This window comes from Rhinoderma darwinii, chromosome 2 (genome assembly GCF_050947455.1).
Source record: "Rhinoderma darwinii isolate aRhiDar2 chromosome 2, aRhiDar2.hap1, whole genome shotgun sequence".
In the NCBI taxonomy this organism is placed as follows: Eukaryota; Metazoa; Chordata; class Amphibia; order Anura; family Rhinodermatidae; genus Rhinoderma; species Rhinoderma darwinii.
The window spans coordinates 46,945,033-46,966,368 of NC_134688.1; the positions used below are offsets into that span (position 1 = coordinate 46,945,033).

The 21,336-nt window shown below is 42.7% G+C and overlaps 1 protein-coding gene across 7 annotated transcripts in view; it reads left to right on the forward strand.

The window, feature by feature from the left end:
* The window catches only part of RNF17 (ring finger protein 17), a 318,008-nt gene that overhangs the window by 228,387 nt on the left and 68,285 nt on the right, over positions 1 to 21,336 (forward strand). For all 7 annotated transcript variants that reach the window (XM_075851603.1, XM_075851604.1, XM_075851605.1 and 4 more), the window contains 2 exons: positions 10,657 to 10,737; positions 12,247 to 12,372. In XM_075851603.1, the coding sequence (XP_075707718.1) occupies positions 10,657 to 10,737; positions 12,247 to 12,372 (207 nt within the window). The remainder of the gene's footprint in view (positions 1 to 10,656; positions 10,738 to 12,246; positions 12,373 to 21,336) is intronic.

The following is a 21,336-nucleotide window of genomic DNA, read 5'->3' on the forward strand; positions in this document are numbered from 1 at the left end:
ATTTTGTTTTTCATCTCTGTATGTGTCGATTAACGACACATACAGAGATGGAATACGGCAGCTACAGTGCATAGGAGTCAATGAACGGGAGCCGTCCCATTGACTTTGCACTATGGCTCTGTCCTGCGCAGACGCAGGTCAGAGTCACACAGAGCAGAGCAGCTGTTAGCAGGGAGAGAGCAGGCGCCATCTTGAAGACCAGCTGCAAAGCAGGTAAGATGTGTGTCTCTGCATGTCCCACCCTCTACCTCACAGACCCCCGCTCTCGTGACCCCCGACAGGGGTCTGGGAAAGCTGGGTGACCACCATTACCCCTCCTACTGGAGTGTGAGAGGTTCATTAGTCACATCCCCAAACACACTCCACTAGGAGGGGTAATGGTGGTCACCCAGCTTTCCCAGACCCCTGAATGATAAATCTCTCTAGTTGTGCTGAGACTGAGAGGTTCATTAGTCACATCCCCAAACAGTCTCAGGACAACTAGAGAAATTTACCGTTCAGGGGTCTGGGAAAGCTGGGTGACCACCATTACCCCTCCTACTGGAGTGTGAAGAGGTTCATTAGTCACATCCCTAAACACTCCAGTATGAGGGGTAATGGTGGTCACCCAGCTTTCCCAGACGCAGATATAACCAGGAAAGGGCTGGATGGACGGGCTGAGGGTGCACAGGGTTTTTGGTGACCCCCTCTGTCATGTGATCGGACCTAGGTTACCGGTTCATCAGATGGGGTTCATGTGACTATAACTCTGTCCATAACAAGAGACAGTGCACTCAGGACAAGCCCTGCCCTCATGCCATAGTTGTGTGGTTCTGTCTGCGGTGATGGCGGTGGGTGGCTCTGACACCCGCCTCCCCCGTCGGTGTCATCTCAGGACAGAAGGGGTGTCCGGATTGGAGACACAGCGCCGCACCTGTCCTCAGGTTTTGTCTGGTATTGCAGTTCACCTCCATTGAAGTGAATAGGACAGAGCTGTAATACCACACACGACCTGAGGACAGGTGCGGCGCCATGTTTTCCTGGACGACCCCTGTAAGACTTTTCCCGTGTGTGTGTGGCAGAGCGGAGTGTGCACGGGCGCCGCTGATACTTCATATCCGCTTATCAGCTGTTTTGAAGAATCAGCGGCGAGAACACACACACACACACACACACACAAATCCCCCAAACACGCAAAATCAAGTGTAATCAAGCGTTTTTTATGTGTTTTTTTTTGCACGTAAAATGTGCAAAAAAAAACAAAACATGTCAAATACACGGCGTGTGAACCGGTCAACTGAAAAGTCATTCACTTCACTTTCATCATTCTAAGGCTGGGTTCACACGACCTATTTTCAGGCGTAAACTAGGTGTTTTACGCCTCGATTTACGCCTGAAAAGACAGCTCCAATATGTCGGCAAACATCTGCCCATTCATTTGAATGGGTTTGCCGACGTACTGTGCCGACGACCTGTAATTTTACGCGTCGCTGTCAAAAGACGGCACGTAAAATAACAGCCTCGGTAAAGAAGTGCAGGACACTTATATACAGGACACTTCTTGGGATGTAATTTGAGCCGTTTTTCATTGAATTCAATGAAGAACAGCTCCAAATTACGGCCGTAATTGACGCCTCGAAAAACGCGAGTACGAGCAATTACGTCTGAAATGACGGAGCTGTTTTCTCCTGAAAACAGCTCCGTCATTTCAGACGTAAATGCAGTTAGCGTGTGCACATACCCTAAGGGTATGTTCACACACAATGTTCTCAGCTGATAAATCGGAAGCAGAACGCCTACAAGCATCTGCCCATTGGTTTCAATGGGAAATACGGCGTTCTGTTCCGACAGGGCGTTTTTTACGTGGTAGTTTTCCAAAAAGACGCCCGACCAAAATGAAGTGCACATCACTTCTTGGGATGTTTTTGGAGCCGTTTTTCATTGACTTTATAGAAAAAAGCTCCAAAAATGGCCGTTAAAAAACGCGAGTTTGATTAAAAAATGGCTGAAAATCAGGAGCGGTTTTCCCTTTGTTTAGTAAGCGTGTGAACATACACTTAGCCTTTTGGTGTGTCCTATAACTTCTTCCAGCTGCAGAATCACACCCAATATGGCTTCCGGACACTGCTTAGCAATTTGAAGACACCTTTACCTGGCTTGTGAGAGGGGGGGGGGTGAGGTTCCCTCCCACATTTACAGCAGCTGTGAGTCAGGTTGCTTTGCCTTATTCACCTTGCTGTAATTCTGGGAAGTGCTCCCCCTGGTGGTCAACATTGGAAAACATGTAAAATTATTATTTAATTTGTAATACTTTTCACCATGTGGAAGAAAAAAAAAAATACAGCAAAAAACGTAAAAAATATAATAGAAATAAGTAACGACACTTAAAAAAAAAAAAGGTTTAATTTGCGACACATTCCCTTTAAAGGGAACCTGTCACGAGCATTTCACCTATTGAACTTTACTTATCCCTCACTGGCCGCTGTTCTCAAAAGTTCATTGCCGTTATCCCCGCTCCTAAACTCCTCCTCAGACTGTAAATAACGGTCTGCAAACATTTTGCGCGTTTTATCGTAATAATCCGGTGTCCCGTTGTACGCACACACCAGAATAGGACATCAATGCGCAAGCGCAGGATTTTGTGTGCTGGGGGAAGGCGAGGAGCTGTCAATCAAAAGTAAGGAGGCGGGGTTAACGCGGAAAGACCCGAGGAATGAAGATATGGCTCTCTTCAAACGAAGATTTTAATCTTTTATGCTCATTAGCATACGGTGTGGGAACACTAAAAAACTGAATACTAAAGCTACAGAGCCGACTAAGAAGACTTATAGAAATTATTTTTCACCCACTACCACCAGGTATTGCTGGTTTAATAGGTGAAATGCTGGTGACAGGTTCCCTTTAACCCCTTCCCGCAATTTCACGTACAGTTACGTGATGGGAGATGCTTTTTCCCCGCAATTCCACGTAACTGTACGTGAAAAAGATGGAGCTGGCTCAGGAGCTGAGCCAGCGACATCACCGCCGGGTGGAAGCTGTATGTTACAGCTGGCACCCTGAGGTATCGGCCAGGACCGGAGCTAGCTTCCGATCCGACCGATTAACCCCTCACATGCTGAGTTCAATAGAGATCGCAGCATGTGAGGAGTTTATAGCCACCGACACACCAGCAACGTGATCGCTGGGTTGCCGGTGGCTGCAAAGGCGATCGGAGGGCTAATACTTACCTCCCGGTCTGCCAGTAACGGAATCCTCCTATGTCCCGTCGTCGGCGCGGCGAAGGAGGCTTCCGGTACCATCGGCAAGATGGCGCCGGCTCAGAAGCTGAGCCAGCATCATCAGCAGTGGGTGTCCGCTGTATGTTACAACGGACACCCCGATCTATCGGCAGGAACCGGAGCTAGCTCTGATTCCTGGCATTAACCCCTTCAATGCAGCGATTCAATGCAATCGCTGCATCAAAGTGGTTTGTTTGAAATCGGCAGCCCTGCCATGCGATGGCAAGGCTGGCGACTGTTACTATGGCAACAGGATGCCTAACAATGGCTTCCTATCTGCCATTACGGAAGCCGATTAGGCCCCGCCCGGAGGCGGAGCCTGATCGGCTTGGTGTCAGTGAACAACTGACAGTTCTAATATATTAGAACATCAAACAAACAGTTGGACCTTCAAGTCCCCTAGTGGGACTAAAGAAAAAAGTAAAAATAAAAGTTGTAAAAAATACAATAAAAGTTTCAAATAATAACACAAAACACAATCGCCCTTTTTCCCTTATCAAGTCATTTATTATTGAAAAAAATAATAAAGCCATACATATTTGGTATCGCTGCGACCGTAACGACCTGAACTATAAAAATATTATGTTATTTATTCCGCACAGTGAACGCCGTAAAAAAAAACTAAAAAATACTGACATAATTGCTATTTTTTGGTCACTTTGTCTTCCAAAAATTTAAATAAAAAGTGATCAAAAAGTCGCACGTATCCAAAAATGGTACCTATAAAAACTATAACTCGTCTCGCTAAAAACAAGCCCTCATACAGCTCCGTCAACGAAAAAATTAAAACAGTTATGGCTCTCACAACTTGGCGACAGAAAAAATCCATTCTCTTTACAAAAGTTATTTTATTGTGCAAAAAGTTGTAAAACATAAAAAGTGCTATAAATAGGTATCACCGTAATCGTACTCACCCACAGAATAAAGGTAACATGTAATTTATAACGCGTGGTGAACGCTGTATAAAAAGAATTAAAAAAATATGACAGAATTGCTGTTTTTTGGTCACCCTGCCTCCAAAAAAAAAAAGGATAACAAGTGATCAAAAAGTCACATGTACCCCAAAATGGTACCAATAAAAACTACAGCTCGTCCCACAACAAAAAACAGCCCTCATACCACTAAGTCTATGAAAAAATAAAATTAAGGCTCCAATAAGCCAGGAAATAAAAATATGCAGTTGTGCCAGCCCGAGGGGAACGTTTCTTCTGTTTCAAGTGGCGAATTATCAAGGCCCTTAAAATTAGGGAACCAGGAAGGGGAGGGCCCAAACATATCTTCTGGAAGGGTGCCCGTATTATACCAGGACAACACTTCCCAGCAAAATTCCTCAAACTGCAAAGATCCCGAGTGTGGACCAAAAGGGGATAAGGAAGGACATTTATTAGTGCGACACCGGCCTTTGCAGAAAGGATTGTGTCACAGCGTAACACACATCTATGGATTATTTTATTGTTTTTTTTACCCCATTATTATACCACCTGACTATGCCCCTTATATACTCCGTCCGGCTTACATGTACCCCCACATTATAAACGGAAACACCAGTAAGACTCCAAACAAAACTACTACAAGCAAAATCCACGCTCCAATAGCCAAATGGCGCTACCTCCCTTCTGAACCCTACAGTGTGCCCAAACAGCAGTTTACTTCCACATATATAGCATCGCCATACCCGGGAGAACCCTTTTAACAATTTTTGGGGTGTGTCTCTCCAGTGGCACAAGCTGGGCGGCCACATATTGGCATATCTATGGAAAAAATCCCATTTTCACTCTGCAACATCGAGTGCACACCAATTTCTGCCAATCACCTGTGGGGTTAATATGCACACTACACCCCTAGATGAATACCTTGAGGGGTGTAGTTTCCAAAATGGGGTCACTTCTGGGGGGGATCCACTGTTTTGGGCCCACAGGGACTTTGCAAATGCGACATAGCACCCAGAAACCAATCCAGCAAAATCTGTACTCCAAAAGCCAAATGGCGCTCCTTCCCTTCTGAGCCCTACTCTGTGCCCAAACAGCAGTTTATGACCACATATGTGGTATTGCCGTACACAGGAGAAGTTGCTTTACAAGTGTTGGGGTGCTTTTTTTCATTTATTTGTTGAGAAAATTAAACATTTTCAGCTAAAACTACGTCTTATTGAAGAAAAATATATTTTTTTTAATTTTCACTGCCCAATTCTAATAAAATCTATGAAACATCTGTGGGGTAAAAATGCTCACTACACCCCTAGATGGATTCTTCAACGGGTGTAGTTTTGTGAATGGAATCACTTTTGGGGAGTTTCCACTGTACTGGTACCTTAGGAGCTTTGCGCATGGTGTCAAGAAACCAATGCTCCAAAAGCCAAATGGCGCTCCTTCTCTTCTGATCCTTGCCGTGTGCCCAAACAGCAGTTTATGACCACAAATGGGGTATTGCCGTACTCAATAGAAGTTGCTTTACAAATGTTGGGGTTCTTTTATACCTTTATTTGTTGAGAAAATGAAAAATTTTGAGCTAAAGCTACGTCTTATTGGAAAAAAAGGATTTTATTTTTTTTATCTTCACTGCCCAATTCTAATAAAATCTATGAAACCCCTGTGGGTTCAAAATGCTCACTACACCGCTAGATGGATTCTTCAAGGGGTGTCGTTTCCTAAATGGAGTCACTTTTTTGGTGTTTTCACTGTTTTGGTCCCTTAGGGGCTTTGCAAATGCGACGTGGTCTTCGCAAACCATTCCTGCTAAATTTGAGCTCCAAATGGCGCTCTTTCCCTTCTAAGCCCTGCCGTGTGTCCAAACTGCCTTTTATGACCACATGTGGGGTATTGTTTTACTCGGGAGAAATTGCTTTACAAATTTGCATTTTCTCTTTTTAGTCCTTGTGGAAATTAGAAAAAATTAGCTAAACCTACATTATCTTTGAAAGAATGTAGATTTTCATTTTCACGGCCTACTTCCAATAATTTCTGCAAAAAACCTGCGGGGTCAAAATGATCACTATACCCCTAGATAATTTCCTCAAGGTGTATAGTTTCCAAAATGGGGTCACTTTTGGGGGATTTGTTTTGGCGCCGCAAGAGCCTTTCAGACCCGACATGGTGCCTAAAATATTTTCTAATAAAAAAGGAGGCCCCAAAATCCTCTAGGTGTTCCTTTGATTCTGAGGCCTGTGCTTCAGTCAATAAGTGCACTAGGGCCACATGTGGGGAATTTCTAAAAACTGCAGAATCTGGGCAATAGATATTGAGTTGCGTTTCTCTGGTAAAACTTTCTGTGTTACAAAAAAAATTGATAAAATGAATTTCTGCAAATAAAAAATTAGAAAATTTCACATCTACTTTGCCTTAATTCCTGTGAAACATCTAAAGGGTTAAGAAACTTTCTGAATGCTGTTTTGAATACTTTGAGGGGTGAAGTTTTTAAAATGGGGTGACTTATCGAGGGTTTCTAATATATAAGGCCCTAAAATCCACTTCACAACTGAACTGGTCCCTGCAAAAATAGCCTTTTGAAATTTTCTTGAAAATGTGAGAAATTGCTGCTAAAGTTCTAAGCCTTGTGATGTCATAGAAAAATAAAAGGATGTTCTAGAAAACAATGCAAACATAAAGTAGACATATGGGGGATGTTAACTAGTAACTATTTTGTGTGGTGTTACTATCTGTTTTACAAGCAGATACATTTAAATTGAGAAAAATGCTAATTTTTTGCAATTTTTCGCTAAATTTTGGGTTTTTTCACAATTAAATACTTAATGTATCGAGCAAATTTTGCCAGTAACATAAAGTCCAATGTGTCACGAGAAAACAATCTCAGAATCGCTTGGTCAAAACAGGCTGTGTCCTTAAGGGGTTAAGGAGCAGGGAATCAGCGCAGTTGACATTCTACAAATTACCCAACTTTCCCAGGTTCCTGAATGTAAATCTGCTTCGCTATGGCACAGTTTGGTTTCAGGAAGGGCGGTATTATCTAGGTAGATTTAGTATTTAGAAGATCTCTACAGGGTTTGTTACCAAGGTTGCCATGGGCCCTAAAACATCTGTCTTGCTATATTCCAGTATGGAGGATTTATCACCACAAAAGTAGGCAGATGTGTTTATTACAGTTTCACAGAGATTCTGACCCAACTTTTTTAGGCTTCTGCATAGAATTTGTTTTAACAACTCATAACTACCCAGATCTGCCATTCTGCAGCCTGGGAGAGCAGAGTAACAACATCTGCAGGGCTGTGATATTATATAAAATACACACAATGCCTCTCTGATACATCGTGTATCTGATAGTATCAAGGCAACATAGCTTGTTGTGGTCACCATTGCTCCTCCACATTGTTACTGTTTAGGATTGTGGAAAATCTGTCTAGCTACATGGGGGGATATTTAACTAGACAATTTAGAATTCAGCAGTCTGTGAAAGCTGCGCAACAACTTCGGCGGAGACGTAGAGTCAACACTTGGTAGGTACAGTCTGTACATACTAAATAAATACATACATACATACATACATACATACAGCATCAGGTCAACAGTGAGGATATACTACAGCTCTCCAAATCTCCTGTAAGTGTCACAGAACTTAAAATGACAGCTGTCAGAAGCTCTTCTGAGGTTATTCAGTGACTTAAAACTGCTCGTTATTGTTCTTAGAATATGAATCCAATCCCTTCCCAACATTAATTTTCAATTCTTTGCAGAATTGCTGAGTAAAAACTCGGCGGTCACGTGATTCAGGAGAGTCTAAAGTTTCCTCCTAACTGATGACGTGCTGACACAGCCCCATGTGACTTCTGCCTGCATCCTCCTTGTTGGTGTCGGCCTGTCATAAATTAGGTGACCTAAAGCGGCCGGCACTCTGATTGCACCATTCATAAGGCAGTCCCGGCTCTTTGGTAAAGAGGGAAGCATAGCACATGCGCAGCGTGTCATGCAAGAAGTGGGTTGGGAATAGTCTGCAGAGAGGAATGAAGAGCATGCTGGGATAAGTCCAGTCTGAAAACTGGAAGTAAATAAGCGTTTGTTCCGCAATATTGGGGTCGGTTAGTAGCACTAAAATATTTTTAGCGCCTGCGCGGTGCTTCATGTAGGGCACGTTAATTGGTAGGTTTGGCTCTAAAACAATGACATGGGTGTGACAATTAATACATCCGCTGTGCAGCCTTTTGAAGTGAGCGCCTTTGTGTGATTATAACACTTTCGGGGTTAATAAATCGTGTAGGAGGTCGAGTTTGTTACACTTTATAAAGATGGCAGTTTGTTTACGGTCATTTCTCATCCGCCACATTGATGTGGTTAACCATCATGCCATAGACACCGATCGGGCAACCATCATTAACATCATCCCCTGGGACGTGCAAGTATCAATTCTTGAAATCTGGGATTATCATGCCGCCACTTGGAATTGTGCCCTGAATTTGTGTATAGACTCTGCTTAATTATATTTCACTAATATCATTTGTGGCATATGCAAGAATGACTTTTTGGTCTGGTTTCATCACGTCACCATTTGTATTATGTCGCCTGAAGAAATATCGTGGTTGCCATACGCAATGAGACCTCTGGAGGAATTAAGACTTAATCTTTCGTTGAATTAACTATGCGTTTCTGAACTATTTTTGACTTGCATTAATTGTATATCTTTGGTGCGAGCTGTGTACCATTTACTAGTATCATAGCACCACTATGCATTGGTCATGTTCTACAAATATACGTAATTGGCCTTTGTTTTGGTGTTTCAAAATCATGTTTGGGGATCACTCTGGCTGTACATAGTTGGGCTCCTGAGTGGGATTGTCCTTATCAGGACCGCAGTCCCGCTGTAGGTAGGGTGTTTAGACATAGGGATTAGGTAGGGTAAGATTTCTCCATCCACTATTCCTACATGTCGTCCTTTTTGATTTGTTCAGTTGCAGCAGACTTCATGATTTTAAGTGACTAGCAAAGGTTAAGGTTTACATTGCTAGTCCTTCTGTTACTTTATTTGATACACAATTTTGACTTCAATAATAAAATGTGTTGTCCATCAGTCTAAAAAACAAAAGCACATATACTGTATATCGCTTCCCTTATGGTACTTCATTATTTCCAAGAAGAAAAATACAACTTGCAATCAGTAGGAGGGCATAGCATGCGTTCCACCGTCATCACTCCTTGGCCAAGTCTGCCGACTTTGACATTCATAAGATCACATATCACATGCACTGAGGATCAGAGACCGCACCAGGCACGGTCATTGATAGGTGCACACATCGACGTATTCGCTGAGCTCTCAAAGTACCCAAAACAGTCTGTCCGACTTCCGCCTAGTATTCAATAATAAACAAAATAAGAAGTACAAAAGGGACGTAACTCCTAGTCCTCTCCATAGTTCTCTCTCAGCTGAATCCGAGTTCATAGCTTATATGTGATCGAAATAAGGTGGATCCTTTGTATTAGAGACTTACAGGACCCGCTCTTAGCCGAGCCATCAGTTCAGCTGAACTGACGGATTCAGCTAAGAGAGAACGCTACAGCTTCCACGTATACAGGATACATGGAAGCTGTATCGTAAAAAGTAAAAAAAATAAATTAAAAAAAAAGATTAGTCAATTAAAAAATTACTTAACACGTAACACATTGATTTACTAAAAAAAAAAAAAATTCTTCCAAAGGTGTACATAGCCTTTAAGACTCATGTTGAGGTTGACTTTTCTGCTTCTAAATTCTAAGTAAAAAGTTCCCCTAAGAAACGGCTCAACAATGCAGTAAAAAAGTAATTTATCATTCAATTGTATATATTATATTGTAATACAATATTGATTGTAAATCATAAGGCATTAGGTATCTAGATGCAATAAGGTTTTTTTAAAAAAAATAATTCTAAGTGGGAATTAAAGAACATGTGCTTTAGGCCTCATGCACATGACCGTAGCCGTGTGCACGGCCGTGATTTTCGGGGCGGGCGGCTGCGGACTGGCAGCCGCGGGCCGCCCGCAAATCGTATGACATGCACATGGCCGCCGTCATTGTTTTCAATGAGCCCGGACCGCAGAAGATGTCCGTAATAGGACATGCCCGTTCTTTCTGCGGTGCGGGTTCCCGGGCCATGCACGGACTGTAAAAACTACGGTCGTGTGCACGGCCCCATAGAAAAGAATGGGGCCGCAATTCTCCTGTGGATTTTCGGGGGAATTGCGGCCGCAAAAACACGTTTGTGTGCATGGGGCCTTACAGTTGGATCCATTGTCCATTGACTTCTATTGCGTATTATTAGATCAGCTTGTTTGTGTTCACATGTGGAATTGCCTCTCTTACATTTTGATACGTTCAATGTAAATCAAACATGAGGATGAACTACCAGTTAGATCTATGAATGACGTGTTTTTTTCTTGGGCTGTCTTTTAATATTCACTTACTCATTTATTTATTAGGTTGGTGACCACTGGCAACCGGATGCAATTCAGTTTCTTAAAGAACTTCTGTTGGAGAGAGTTGTCACCATTCATATTGTGGTATCTTTTTGTTTTTGTCTTCAAAAAATCAAAAATGGTTAAATTATCACTTTTGTCACTGCTTTTAGCAATATTGTAGCAATGCTTCAGAAAACGTGTCTTCCATATTTGAGCATTTTTAGAGATTATTTTGCTCTTTAACTATATAAAGATTTCCTTATGTCCCAGAATCGAGCAAAGCTTTCCTTCAGATTCATACCGATTCAATTTTCTGCCCAGCCCTGTATCTAATAACCCGGGCCAAGGCTTAAAAAAGATCTTCTTAGAAGTACAGACATTCTGCAGGATGCCAGCTTAATATTTATAGTATTTATTTTTGCAGCATAAAGGGGTTCTCTGGTACTATGCCATTGGAGGACTATCCTTCAGATAAGCCATCAATGTTTGATCGGTGGGGGTTTGACCCCTGGGACCACTGGCAATCAGCACAAAAAAGGGGCTTTTGTTTACATAGGCACACAGCGGCTTGTACGTGCGAACGGCTGTGCCTGGAGCTTTAGCTCGTCCTATCCAATTGTGAGGCACTCGCAACCTGTTCCTTGTGCTGATGAACAGGGGTCCCAGAGGCTTGACCCCCCCCCCCCCTCTGATCAAACACTGATGGACTATCCTTCATATAGACCATCAGTGTTCTAGTCCCAGAGAACCCCTTTAATTCTAAATGAGACACAAGTCCCCTGCAGCCCCAGGCTTCCCTCTTGGGTGTTTCACATATATACTGACTTGTATATTGCTGTCTGTGACACAAACAAAGTATATGCATGCAGGGCAGCAAAGCTTATACATAGAGCTGTGTACTTTTAATATGAGGTCTGAAGATAAAGTATGGCCACACATGCATGGTAAGTCTCCATAGCAGACCACACATACTCAGCTGAATCTTTGTCACATATACTATAATCACGTGCATGTGCAGCCACTTCTCCAAATGTTGGACGGGATATTAAATGTCATTCGTGGCCCATAGGTTTAGTCAAGGGCCACTTAGGGCCCCATCACCAGTATATAAATTAGAGAGAGAACTGTGAAGTCCATAAAAACCAGGACTCCCGGCAGTTGCCTCATTTGACTATTAGTCTGTATTGCTTTTGTTACGTAGGAATGTTAAGTGCAGAATTTCACATGATGTATTTATTACCAAGATGTCTTTAGAATTAAACCCATTTTTCAAGAATCCGTGCCACTCTTGTCAATGATCTGCGATGCCAGATACAGCCGTGACCAAGGTAGCGCTGTTTCTAAAAGATAAATAACAGACATCTTTTTTTGTACTTGTGGACCAGCCCATGTTACGATGGTCAGGGGGTTATTCCAGATCATTTATGCTGTTTTTACTCAGGGGAATGGTATGGTTTTATCAGTAACTCTTACTTTGATTGTATGATTCCCTATGTAATCTAGAATATTTTTTTTTTATTTTTTTTACGTTCTCTACTAATTTGCTAATCGCTTCAAAGATTTTATTCTGCTAACTGATGCACTTGTACGTAACCCTTTTATATTCCACAGGAGCCTCCACAATGTTCTCATGGTATTTCATCTGTTCGTATATATTGTGGTAATGCTTCAGTCTCTGCTATTTTGGAGCAATACGCCCATGGTATTCCCAAAGATTGTGAGAAAAATACAGAAATAGTAAGTGTTTGACGATAGACCGTTCTAGTGTATAGTGCAGCTGTATTTTTAAGCAGTTGTTTAGATCGCAAATTCAGCAACTTTAATATGAGTTAGATTGGACATCGCAGTATGGCTGTACCACCGCCTGCACCTATGCATTCCTGTTGCATGTTTCAGACATCTTATAAAATCCATGTTATAACACTTTCTAAAGTAAAATGAGTGCCGAACTCCTGCTACAGTAGGTAGTAGTATCTAAAAAAATATTTCTTCCATCCTGACCTGAAGACTTCTGCCGCTACAGTGGTCTTATATACTTTCTTGGGACTATTGAATGACCTGACCACATCTAAGTTTTTAATGTTGTGCCGTTTATCAATACATTTATATTAAATACTCAATAAAGGCTTTTTTACACAGGCCAATGATCGAGCAATCAAGCTTTATGATCTGGATCATTGCAGGACATCGATAAGGTGATGAACGAGATCGTTCATCGACTCATCTGCGTGTTTATGCAGCCAATAAGATGGTCACTAGTCGGCAGCACATCTCCCTATGTAAACAGGGAGATGTGCTGCTAACATGATGCAAATGTATGGGGACGAACGATCATAATAGCCAACGCTCATCCCTAGACATAACCTATCATTGCTCCTTGTGAAAGGACCAAACGAGCACAGATTAACTGCGCTTGTTTTTACGGCTTTTATCGCGCCATGAAAAAGGACCCTTCGCTTTTTTTTAGATCTTCCATTCATTTCAAAATAAAGTGACCATCACAGTTGCTTTATTGGATTATTTTCCCTGATAACATTCTTAAAGTTTTTTTCTGCTCTTGAAAGATTCCTCAGCTACGACTATACCTTGATCTTGGAAGAAAAACGGTTTCATTATCTACAAATTTAGGATAATAATTTCTCTCAGATATATCTAAATTTTAAGAATAAGGCCAAGACTTAAAGTGGATCTCCTACCTTTTTATCATCATGCCGTTTTTAGGTTAAAAATTCTGTAGTGATTTCTTTTTTTTTTAATCAAGTAATTTTTTATTTTCAACAAAAACACATTTGCGACACAGTATCGCAACACAGATATAACACCCCCCACCCCTCTTCTTCCAAAGTATGCATGCTCATGACTACATAATAATCAGCACTGAGATCAGTATCAAATATACAAAATACCATCTACATATCGATGACATATTCAGATAAGATTTAACTTAATCCCCCTAAGACCGACCAGATTCCTCTAAGCAGCGTATATTATCCACCCATCTACCTCATACTAGACTGCAACTCAGGCCCCTACTTTCCACCCATGGAGACCATATTTTATAGAAGGCATGTTTAACATTTCTAGCCGTGTAAAAAAATATCTCCCCATACCTGTTAACCACGTTACTTTGTTACAGAATTCCGATAGCGTAGGCGGTTTGTCATCCAGCCAATGTTGTGCAATAAGCTTCCTAGCCACATACAGCATACGAGCAACGGCCAGGTTAACATGTTCAGAGATTGAAATATCCTCCACATTCCCCAGGACACATACAAACGGAATGAAATCTACTGACACCCGATATATAGAAGCGATAGTGTCCACTACCTCAGACCAGAACTGTCGCAGCTGCATATATTGCCACATCATGTGTATCAATGTGTCAGGTTCTCCACCACACCTGGGACAGTCGGAGGAGTCCCTGACCCCAATTTTAGTTAGAAATTCCGGCGTTCCGTACACCCAATGTATCAGAAACAGATGAGAAATACGGTGTGCGCCTCATTCAGAGAGAGTTTAGGGATCCGTGACAATATATCTCTCCACTGACTCTTCTATGGGCCCAAGATCTCTTTCCCATTTACTTTGCAGCATGGAAGGGGAGTCATCAAGGAATCGCATCATACTTTTGTATATAAGGGATATAAGGCCAGAGGTATGACTAGTTTAAAGCTGGCCAGTAAGGGGGTAAAATTTAATCGTTCAAATTCCTCCAGTTTCATGTATATTTCAACTTCTAGATATTTAAAGGAGGTGATACATTTCATAGGGAGATCGTCATATGGCGCCTGTGAGTGTATCATCCACCTTCATCAGGACAGACTTGGACCAGTTAATGGTCAATCCTGAGAATCGACCAAACTCCCTAATATCTGTCATAGCTGCATCCAAGGAGGAAGCATTATCCTCCAAAAACAGTACCATGTCATCCGCGGACAACGCCAGTTTACCCTCCTGTTCACCATGTCAGAACCCCTAATCAATATTTCTAATGGTTCTATGGCTATGGCAAAAAGTAACGAAGAAAGCGGGCACCCCTGCCTTGTACCTCTACCCAACGGGAATGCAGCAGTCAAAAAGTTATTCACTGTAATTCTAGTCACAGGTCTATCATATAGCATCCGAATCCAGGAGATAATTGAGTCCCCAAAGCCCATTTTCTGAAGTACTGCCCATAGGTATGCCCATTCCACACTGTCACAGGCCTTTGCTGCGTCTGGAGAGCAGAGTACCCGTTTACCCGAGTTGTCAGCTGGAAGTTGTAGATTCAAAAATAACCGTCTAAGGTTAATAGCTGAAGATTTATTTGGCTTATGCTATCTGTCCAAGGCTTCCGCCTTTGTTCTGGCATTCTAGTTTCTTCTCTACAAGAGAATAATTGTTACTGTTCCTCCATGGGAACGCTTCCGTGATCTTTATTCAAATCATTTCATGGGCCTAAAAATGGAAGGAACGATGCGACCGATCTTAGATCTAAAGCGCCTCAACTGGTACGTCCGGGTCTGGCGCTTCTCTGAGGTTGGTGAATTCACCGATGGAACAAGGGGGGAGTTCCTGTCATCCGTGGAGATTAAAGACTCACCTGCACATATCCATCGGCAAGACCCACCAACTGTGCCTTTTGCTTTGCAATCTGATCCAACCACTACCAATTTGTGGCTCTGCCATTCGGGTTGGCAACAGTCCCACCTGTACTCCATGATGGCTTTTCTTAACTCTTGAGGTGTCCTAGTCATCATTATTTGCACGACCTCATGATAAAGCACCATTGTGGTCAGCCAATTTGGAGAGCCTGCAAATCCCACTGGACACTTTTTCACGCTTTGGCTGTATAGTCAACCTTGCCAAATCTTCCTACTCACCCTTTTGGTGCCTAACTTTTCTGGGCACGGCTTTTGACACAAATCAGGCCAGGATCCTTCCCCCTTTAAAGGAGCTTCACTCCCTCCAACAGAACGTCCAGTCTCTTCAGACAATGCATGAGGGTGTTTGGCCTGATGGTCTCCTCAATGGAAGCGATTCCTTACGCCCTGTTCCACACCCGATCCCTTTAGCGAGCTGTTCTAACTTATTGGAACAAGTTTGGATTCCCTGGACCATTTTCCTACCCTTGTCAGTCTGTCATTCTTTTAAGTGGTGGCTACTCTCCCCTAAACTGACCCTAGGTCGCTACTTCCTACCGCTTCAGTGGCTGGTCCTAACTACAGACACCAGTCTCTTTGCCTACTTGGGGGCCCTTCAAAACCGCACTTTTCAGGGTATGTGGTCCCATTAGGAGTCCTCACTCATTACCTTTATCCTGGAAGTTCGGGCCATTCTTCTGTCTGTCAACCACTTGACCTTCTCTGGGCACCCCGTCAGTGCAGACTGACACCGTGACAGTAGTCACCTGCTTAAACCATCCAGGCAGGACCCGCAGAACAACAGCCATGTATAGGTGTAACTAAAATCCTTAAATGGGCAGAAACATATGTTCCAGTGCTCTTTGCACTTGAGAATTCTTCACTTGGTGGGGTGTACCGGACGTTGGCCTCATGACTTCCAGACTTAACTACAAACTGCCTGCGTTCATGTTATGGTCTGGAAGTCACCTGGTGACTTCCAGACCATGACCTGCTTTCGGTACTGGCTGATGCCTCCAGGCATCTTTCCCTCTGTGAAGACCTATCTTAGGGTCCGCTCTTCTACCCGAGTTTACCTACTCTTTATGTAACAATGTGGCTGTTGAAGCCACCATACTGAGAGTTCGAGATTTCTCTGACCAGGTCATCCAGACCATGCTTAAAGGGGTTGTCCACCTTTGAAAAACAATTGTGCAATACATTATACGTATGTAATAAACTATCTTTGTAATAGGGATGTCACCATACCAGAATTTGGACTTCGATACCGATACTTCGTGTAGTATTGCGATTTCGATACTAAAACGATACTTTGCCAACCATAATATAAAAATTAAAAAAAGTTCTTCCATTTTGTTTGTGAGGCGCGTGGTGTGATGAATTTTGAATGTGCCTTACATTATTAGTAATTAACCCATTATGACTGAGAAACATGATGGGGTTAATGTGTAAGGCACATGATGGGGTTAATTACTATTAATGTAAGGTCACATGGAGGTTAAATTCAGCACACCTCGTGCCCCACAATAAGTGAAAGAACGCAGTTTTTATTTTATTTTTCTACAGCGTACACATCATAAATGATGCAAAAAAATTGTTGTGAAGGTTATTACGGCCGCGCCAATACCGAATATGTGTATATTTTATGTATTGAGACTTATTTTAATGTTTATTGTTAAAAAAAAGTGTGTTTTTTTTAATTTAATATTACTTTGTTTTAACTTTATTTTTAAACTTTAATGTACTGGCATATATCTATATGCCAGGACATTAGCCTGTGTACGGATAGCACACAGGCGGCAGTTAGGACATACCTAAGTATGCCCTAACAACAGGAAATATGGTAAGACAGCCCTGCGGTCCTTCAATGGACCCTGGGCTGTCTGCCCATATATGGTATGTCCCTCAATCGCGTCACCAGGATTCCCTGTGACGCGATCCAAGGAGCATCCCCCCCTTCTCACTTCCTCTTAAATGCTGTAGTCAGATTTGATTAAGGAGAATAGCGTCGGCGATGAGAGATTTCTCTGATCTCCGCCGTTAGAGCGGTGCTGCGGCTGTGTAATACAGCTATTGCCCCGCTCCTGACATTAAGTGCGCGCGCGGTCAGCATAAGGGGATGTGACCAGCGCTGCATCAACAAGCGGCAGTTCAGGCACTGAAGACAGAACATAGGGGTGTTTTGCAGTGCGCCCGCCATGTTCTGTCTTCAGTGCCGCCGCTCATTATTTCAGTGCTGGCCGCATCACCTCATGCTGACCGCGCGCACACTTGTCAGGACTCAGGAGCGGGGCATTGGCTGTGTTACACAGCCGCAGCCCCGCTCTCATACATTCATGTGTTACTATACTAAGCCGTGCGGCCGCACAGCTAAGTATCGAAATACATGAAATAACGGTATCGAACCGTTTGGGGGTGCACAGTATCGAAACCGTATCGAAGTTTCGATGCATCGTGCATCCCTACTTTGTAATATACTTAAAGTTTCAAAGCTGCAGATGTCTTCTACTACCAAGTAGTCCTCAGAAAAAGCATGGTTGAACAGCAGCACACGTCTCCCAAATTTCAATCAATATGTTCTTTTATTGGTCAAACATCCAGTAAAAAATGGCAACGTTTCGACCCGTGACAAGTGGAGGGTCTTTCTCAAGCCAGACTGGGTTTGTCTGATCTTACAGCGTGTCACCGCTCCTGATATCTGGATTTGTGCTGCTTCAAACACTTTATATTTTTGGTCTACTACCGAGTAGTGCCACGCTCTGCCAGCATCAGAAATGTTCACTTCCACTAATCTCCCGTCTGGTCTTCTTCGTTCAGTACTTCCGGACGAGCTCCTCTTCTGGTCTTCTGTTCGAACAGTGCGTCATCTGTGACGTCCCTGTCGTGGACTCTTCCGAACGACGTCTTCATGAACGAGCACCTGCGCGTTCCAACATATTTTTATTACAATCACGCATGCGCAGTAAAATCAAATTTATTTCAGAGATTAGATATGGTTTAAATCTGGGTGTAGTAGGAGTGATAAGTCCCTGCTGCCGGCGCATTGCATGCTGGGACACAAGAAGTGCATGCAGGGAACACAATGACCGGAAGAGCAACGGAACGAAGAAACAGAGGTAAACAAACCTCAATATGTAATCATTGGAGCGTAATTGTAAATGAAAAAAAAATAAAAAATAGATAACGATATGCTGGGGGTATTATTATATACATATCGAAGCATTGCAGTGATTAAAAAATAAAACTATTGGAAAACCCAGGCTAGAAAACCGGTTTCCTACTGGATCTACCAGGAAATTTGAAAGGCTTTTTTCATTTGGCGTGAAGAGGATATGTTTCAGCCATTGCAATTTCTACTCGCTTGCTGTCCTTCCTTCAGGCAGGTGTGGTTATTGACCTGGATCTTCACTCCCTCAAGGGTCAGGCTTCAGCCCTATCCATCCTCTTTTAGTTCTCCTTGGCGACTAAGTCAGCTGCCCTTACTATTCTACAAGTGGTGGCCCATGCTGTGCCCATCCTACCATGAGCCGCATGGTTCCACAGGATCTCAAACTGGTCCTGGAAGCCATGCAGTCTTTCCCCTTTGAGCCTCTAGGTGGCATCTCCCTTCGCTTTCTTTCTTGGAAGATAGCCTTTTTGGTGGCTATCACCTTCATTAGGTGCGCCTCCGAATTGTCGGCCCAGTCCTGCAAATCTCCGTCTGGTCCCACTTTTTGCACCAAAGGTAGCACTAGCCTTTCACATCAACGAGGATATCGTTCTCCGGTTTTTCCCCCTTTGCTTAAAATTTTAGGGAATGGTCCCTCCACACGTTTGATGTAGTCTGCGCATTGCGGATTTACCTCTTGAAAAATTCTTAATTTCACTGGTCAGACTCTTTGTGGTTCCAGAGGGTCCCAGGCGGGGCATGGTGGCATCCACAGCAACCATAGCCCGCTGGATTCGGTCAACCATTGGTGAGGTATACCAATCATAGGGCAGAGAGCTTCCTTTCGGGTGAAGGCCCGCTTGAGTGGTGGCCGCTTCTTGGGTGGTTCAAAACAGAGCTTGTGCTATACATGTGTGGTCCTTGCTATATACGTTTTATACATTTCGCATCCTCTGATGCCTCTTTTGGTCACAGGGTTCTAGGTCGCTTATTTATCGGCTGCACAATGAGACTTTATGCTGAATGGAAGCCAAGTAGTTCTATCTTTATTTCTTCACATCATACACAACGTGCAGCACAGTCTGTGGTGAAATATTCAATTAAAATATATATCAATGAACTCCGCCATAATGGTTAGCTAATATGGTGAAAGGGACAATTTAAATGTGTTCTTATATAGGACGAACACTCCTACAACCACCCAAGTATCACCAGCACAGTAACTCATATACCCCCTTCCTCCTATGGGTCCGAAATAAGATCCAGATGCAAAAGCACACATCTTCTGACCCCAAGTATAGCACAGAGATCTCAGGAAAGCAAATTGTTTATTTCCCGCCTCCATATATTCTATAATCTCATACCTACCCTCGTTTTCTTAACCCCTTAATGACCGCTGATGAGCCTTTTCACGGCGGTCATTAGTGGGCTTTATTCTGATGCAATAGCCGTTTCACAGCGCTGCATCAGAATAAAGTAAACACAGCAGAGAGCCGATTTAATGTCCCTGCTCTCAGCTACCAGAGGTAGCTGGGGCATCCCTGCTCGAACATGTGAGATCGGTATTCGTATCGATCTCACCCGTTTAACCCCTCCGATACGGTTCTCAATAGCGTGCGCCGCATCTGAGTGGTTTTGGAGAGAGGGAGCTCCCTCTCATCCCACTGACACCCGGCAATAAGATCGCTGAGTGTCTGTGTCTCCGATGGCAGCCGGGGGCCTAATATAAGCCCCAAGGTCTGCCTGTAGTGAATGCCTGCTAGGTCATGCCAGAGGAGCAGATGCCTGTCCGTTTTAAACGGACAGGCAGTAATACACTGCAATACAAAAGTATTGCAGTGTATTATAAAAGCGATCAGAGGATCGCATATTAAAGTCCTCTAGTCGGACTAGTAAAAAAGTTAAAAAAAAGTTGACTAAAGTTAATAAAAAAAAAAATGAAAAACACACTTTTTCCCATTACAAAATGTTTTACTATTTTAAAAAAAACACAATAAAGTAAAAAAGTTACACATATTTGGTATCGCCGTGACCGTAACGACCTTGACTATAAATCTATTACATTATTTAACCCGCACGGTGAGCGCCGTAAAAAATCACATAAAAAACTATGGAAAAATTGTGGTCTTCTGTTAATCCTGACTTAAAAAAAAATGTGATAAAAAGTGATCAAAAAGTCGCATCTACTCCAAAATGGTACCAATATAAACTACAAGTCTTCCCGCAAAAAAAATGCCCTCATGCAACTGCATCGGCTGAACAATAAAAAAGTTATGGCTCTTCAAATATGGAGACACGAAAACAAATAATTTTGAACAAAAAGCGTTTTTACTGTGTAAAAGTAGTAAAACATACAAAATCTATACAAATTTGGTATCTTTGCAATCCTAACAACCCGTTGAATAAAGTTATTGTGTTATTTATACCACGGCGTAGATTTAGGACGCAAAAAAGTGTGGCGAAATTTCAGGTTTTCTTCTATCCCCCCCCAAAAAAAGTTAATAAAGTGAATAAATTCTATGTACCCAAAAATGGTGCTATTAAAAAGTAGAACTTGTCCCGCAAAAAACAAGACCTTATACATCTATGTCGACGCAAAAATAAAAAAGTTATAGCTCTTTGAATGTGACGATGGAAAAACTTAAAAAATGGCTTGGTCATTAGGGCCCGGAATGCAAGCAGGGGGAAGGGGTTAATCATGCATTAGACGGGATCTGGCACAAGAAACACATATCCTCCTGGGACTCCCGTACATCACACAGATCCTGATTTCTGCTCTTACTTTGTACTTTTGTACAGGGCACTCGTTCTTCCGTCAGTCTCTTCTCCCCATGTAGAAACTGACAATAACACCGTGCTCAGGCAGTAGCAAAACCAACCCCTAAAGGTTCCTGACTTGCAGCTGTTAGACTTACTCCTGAGCCGCTGCGA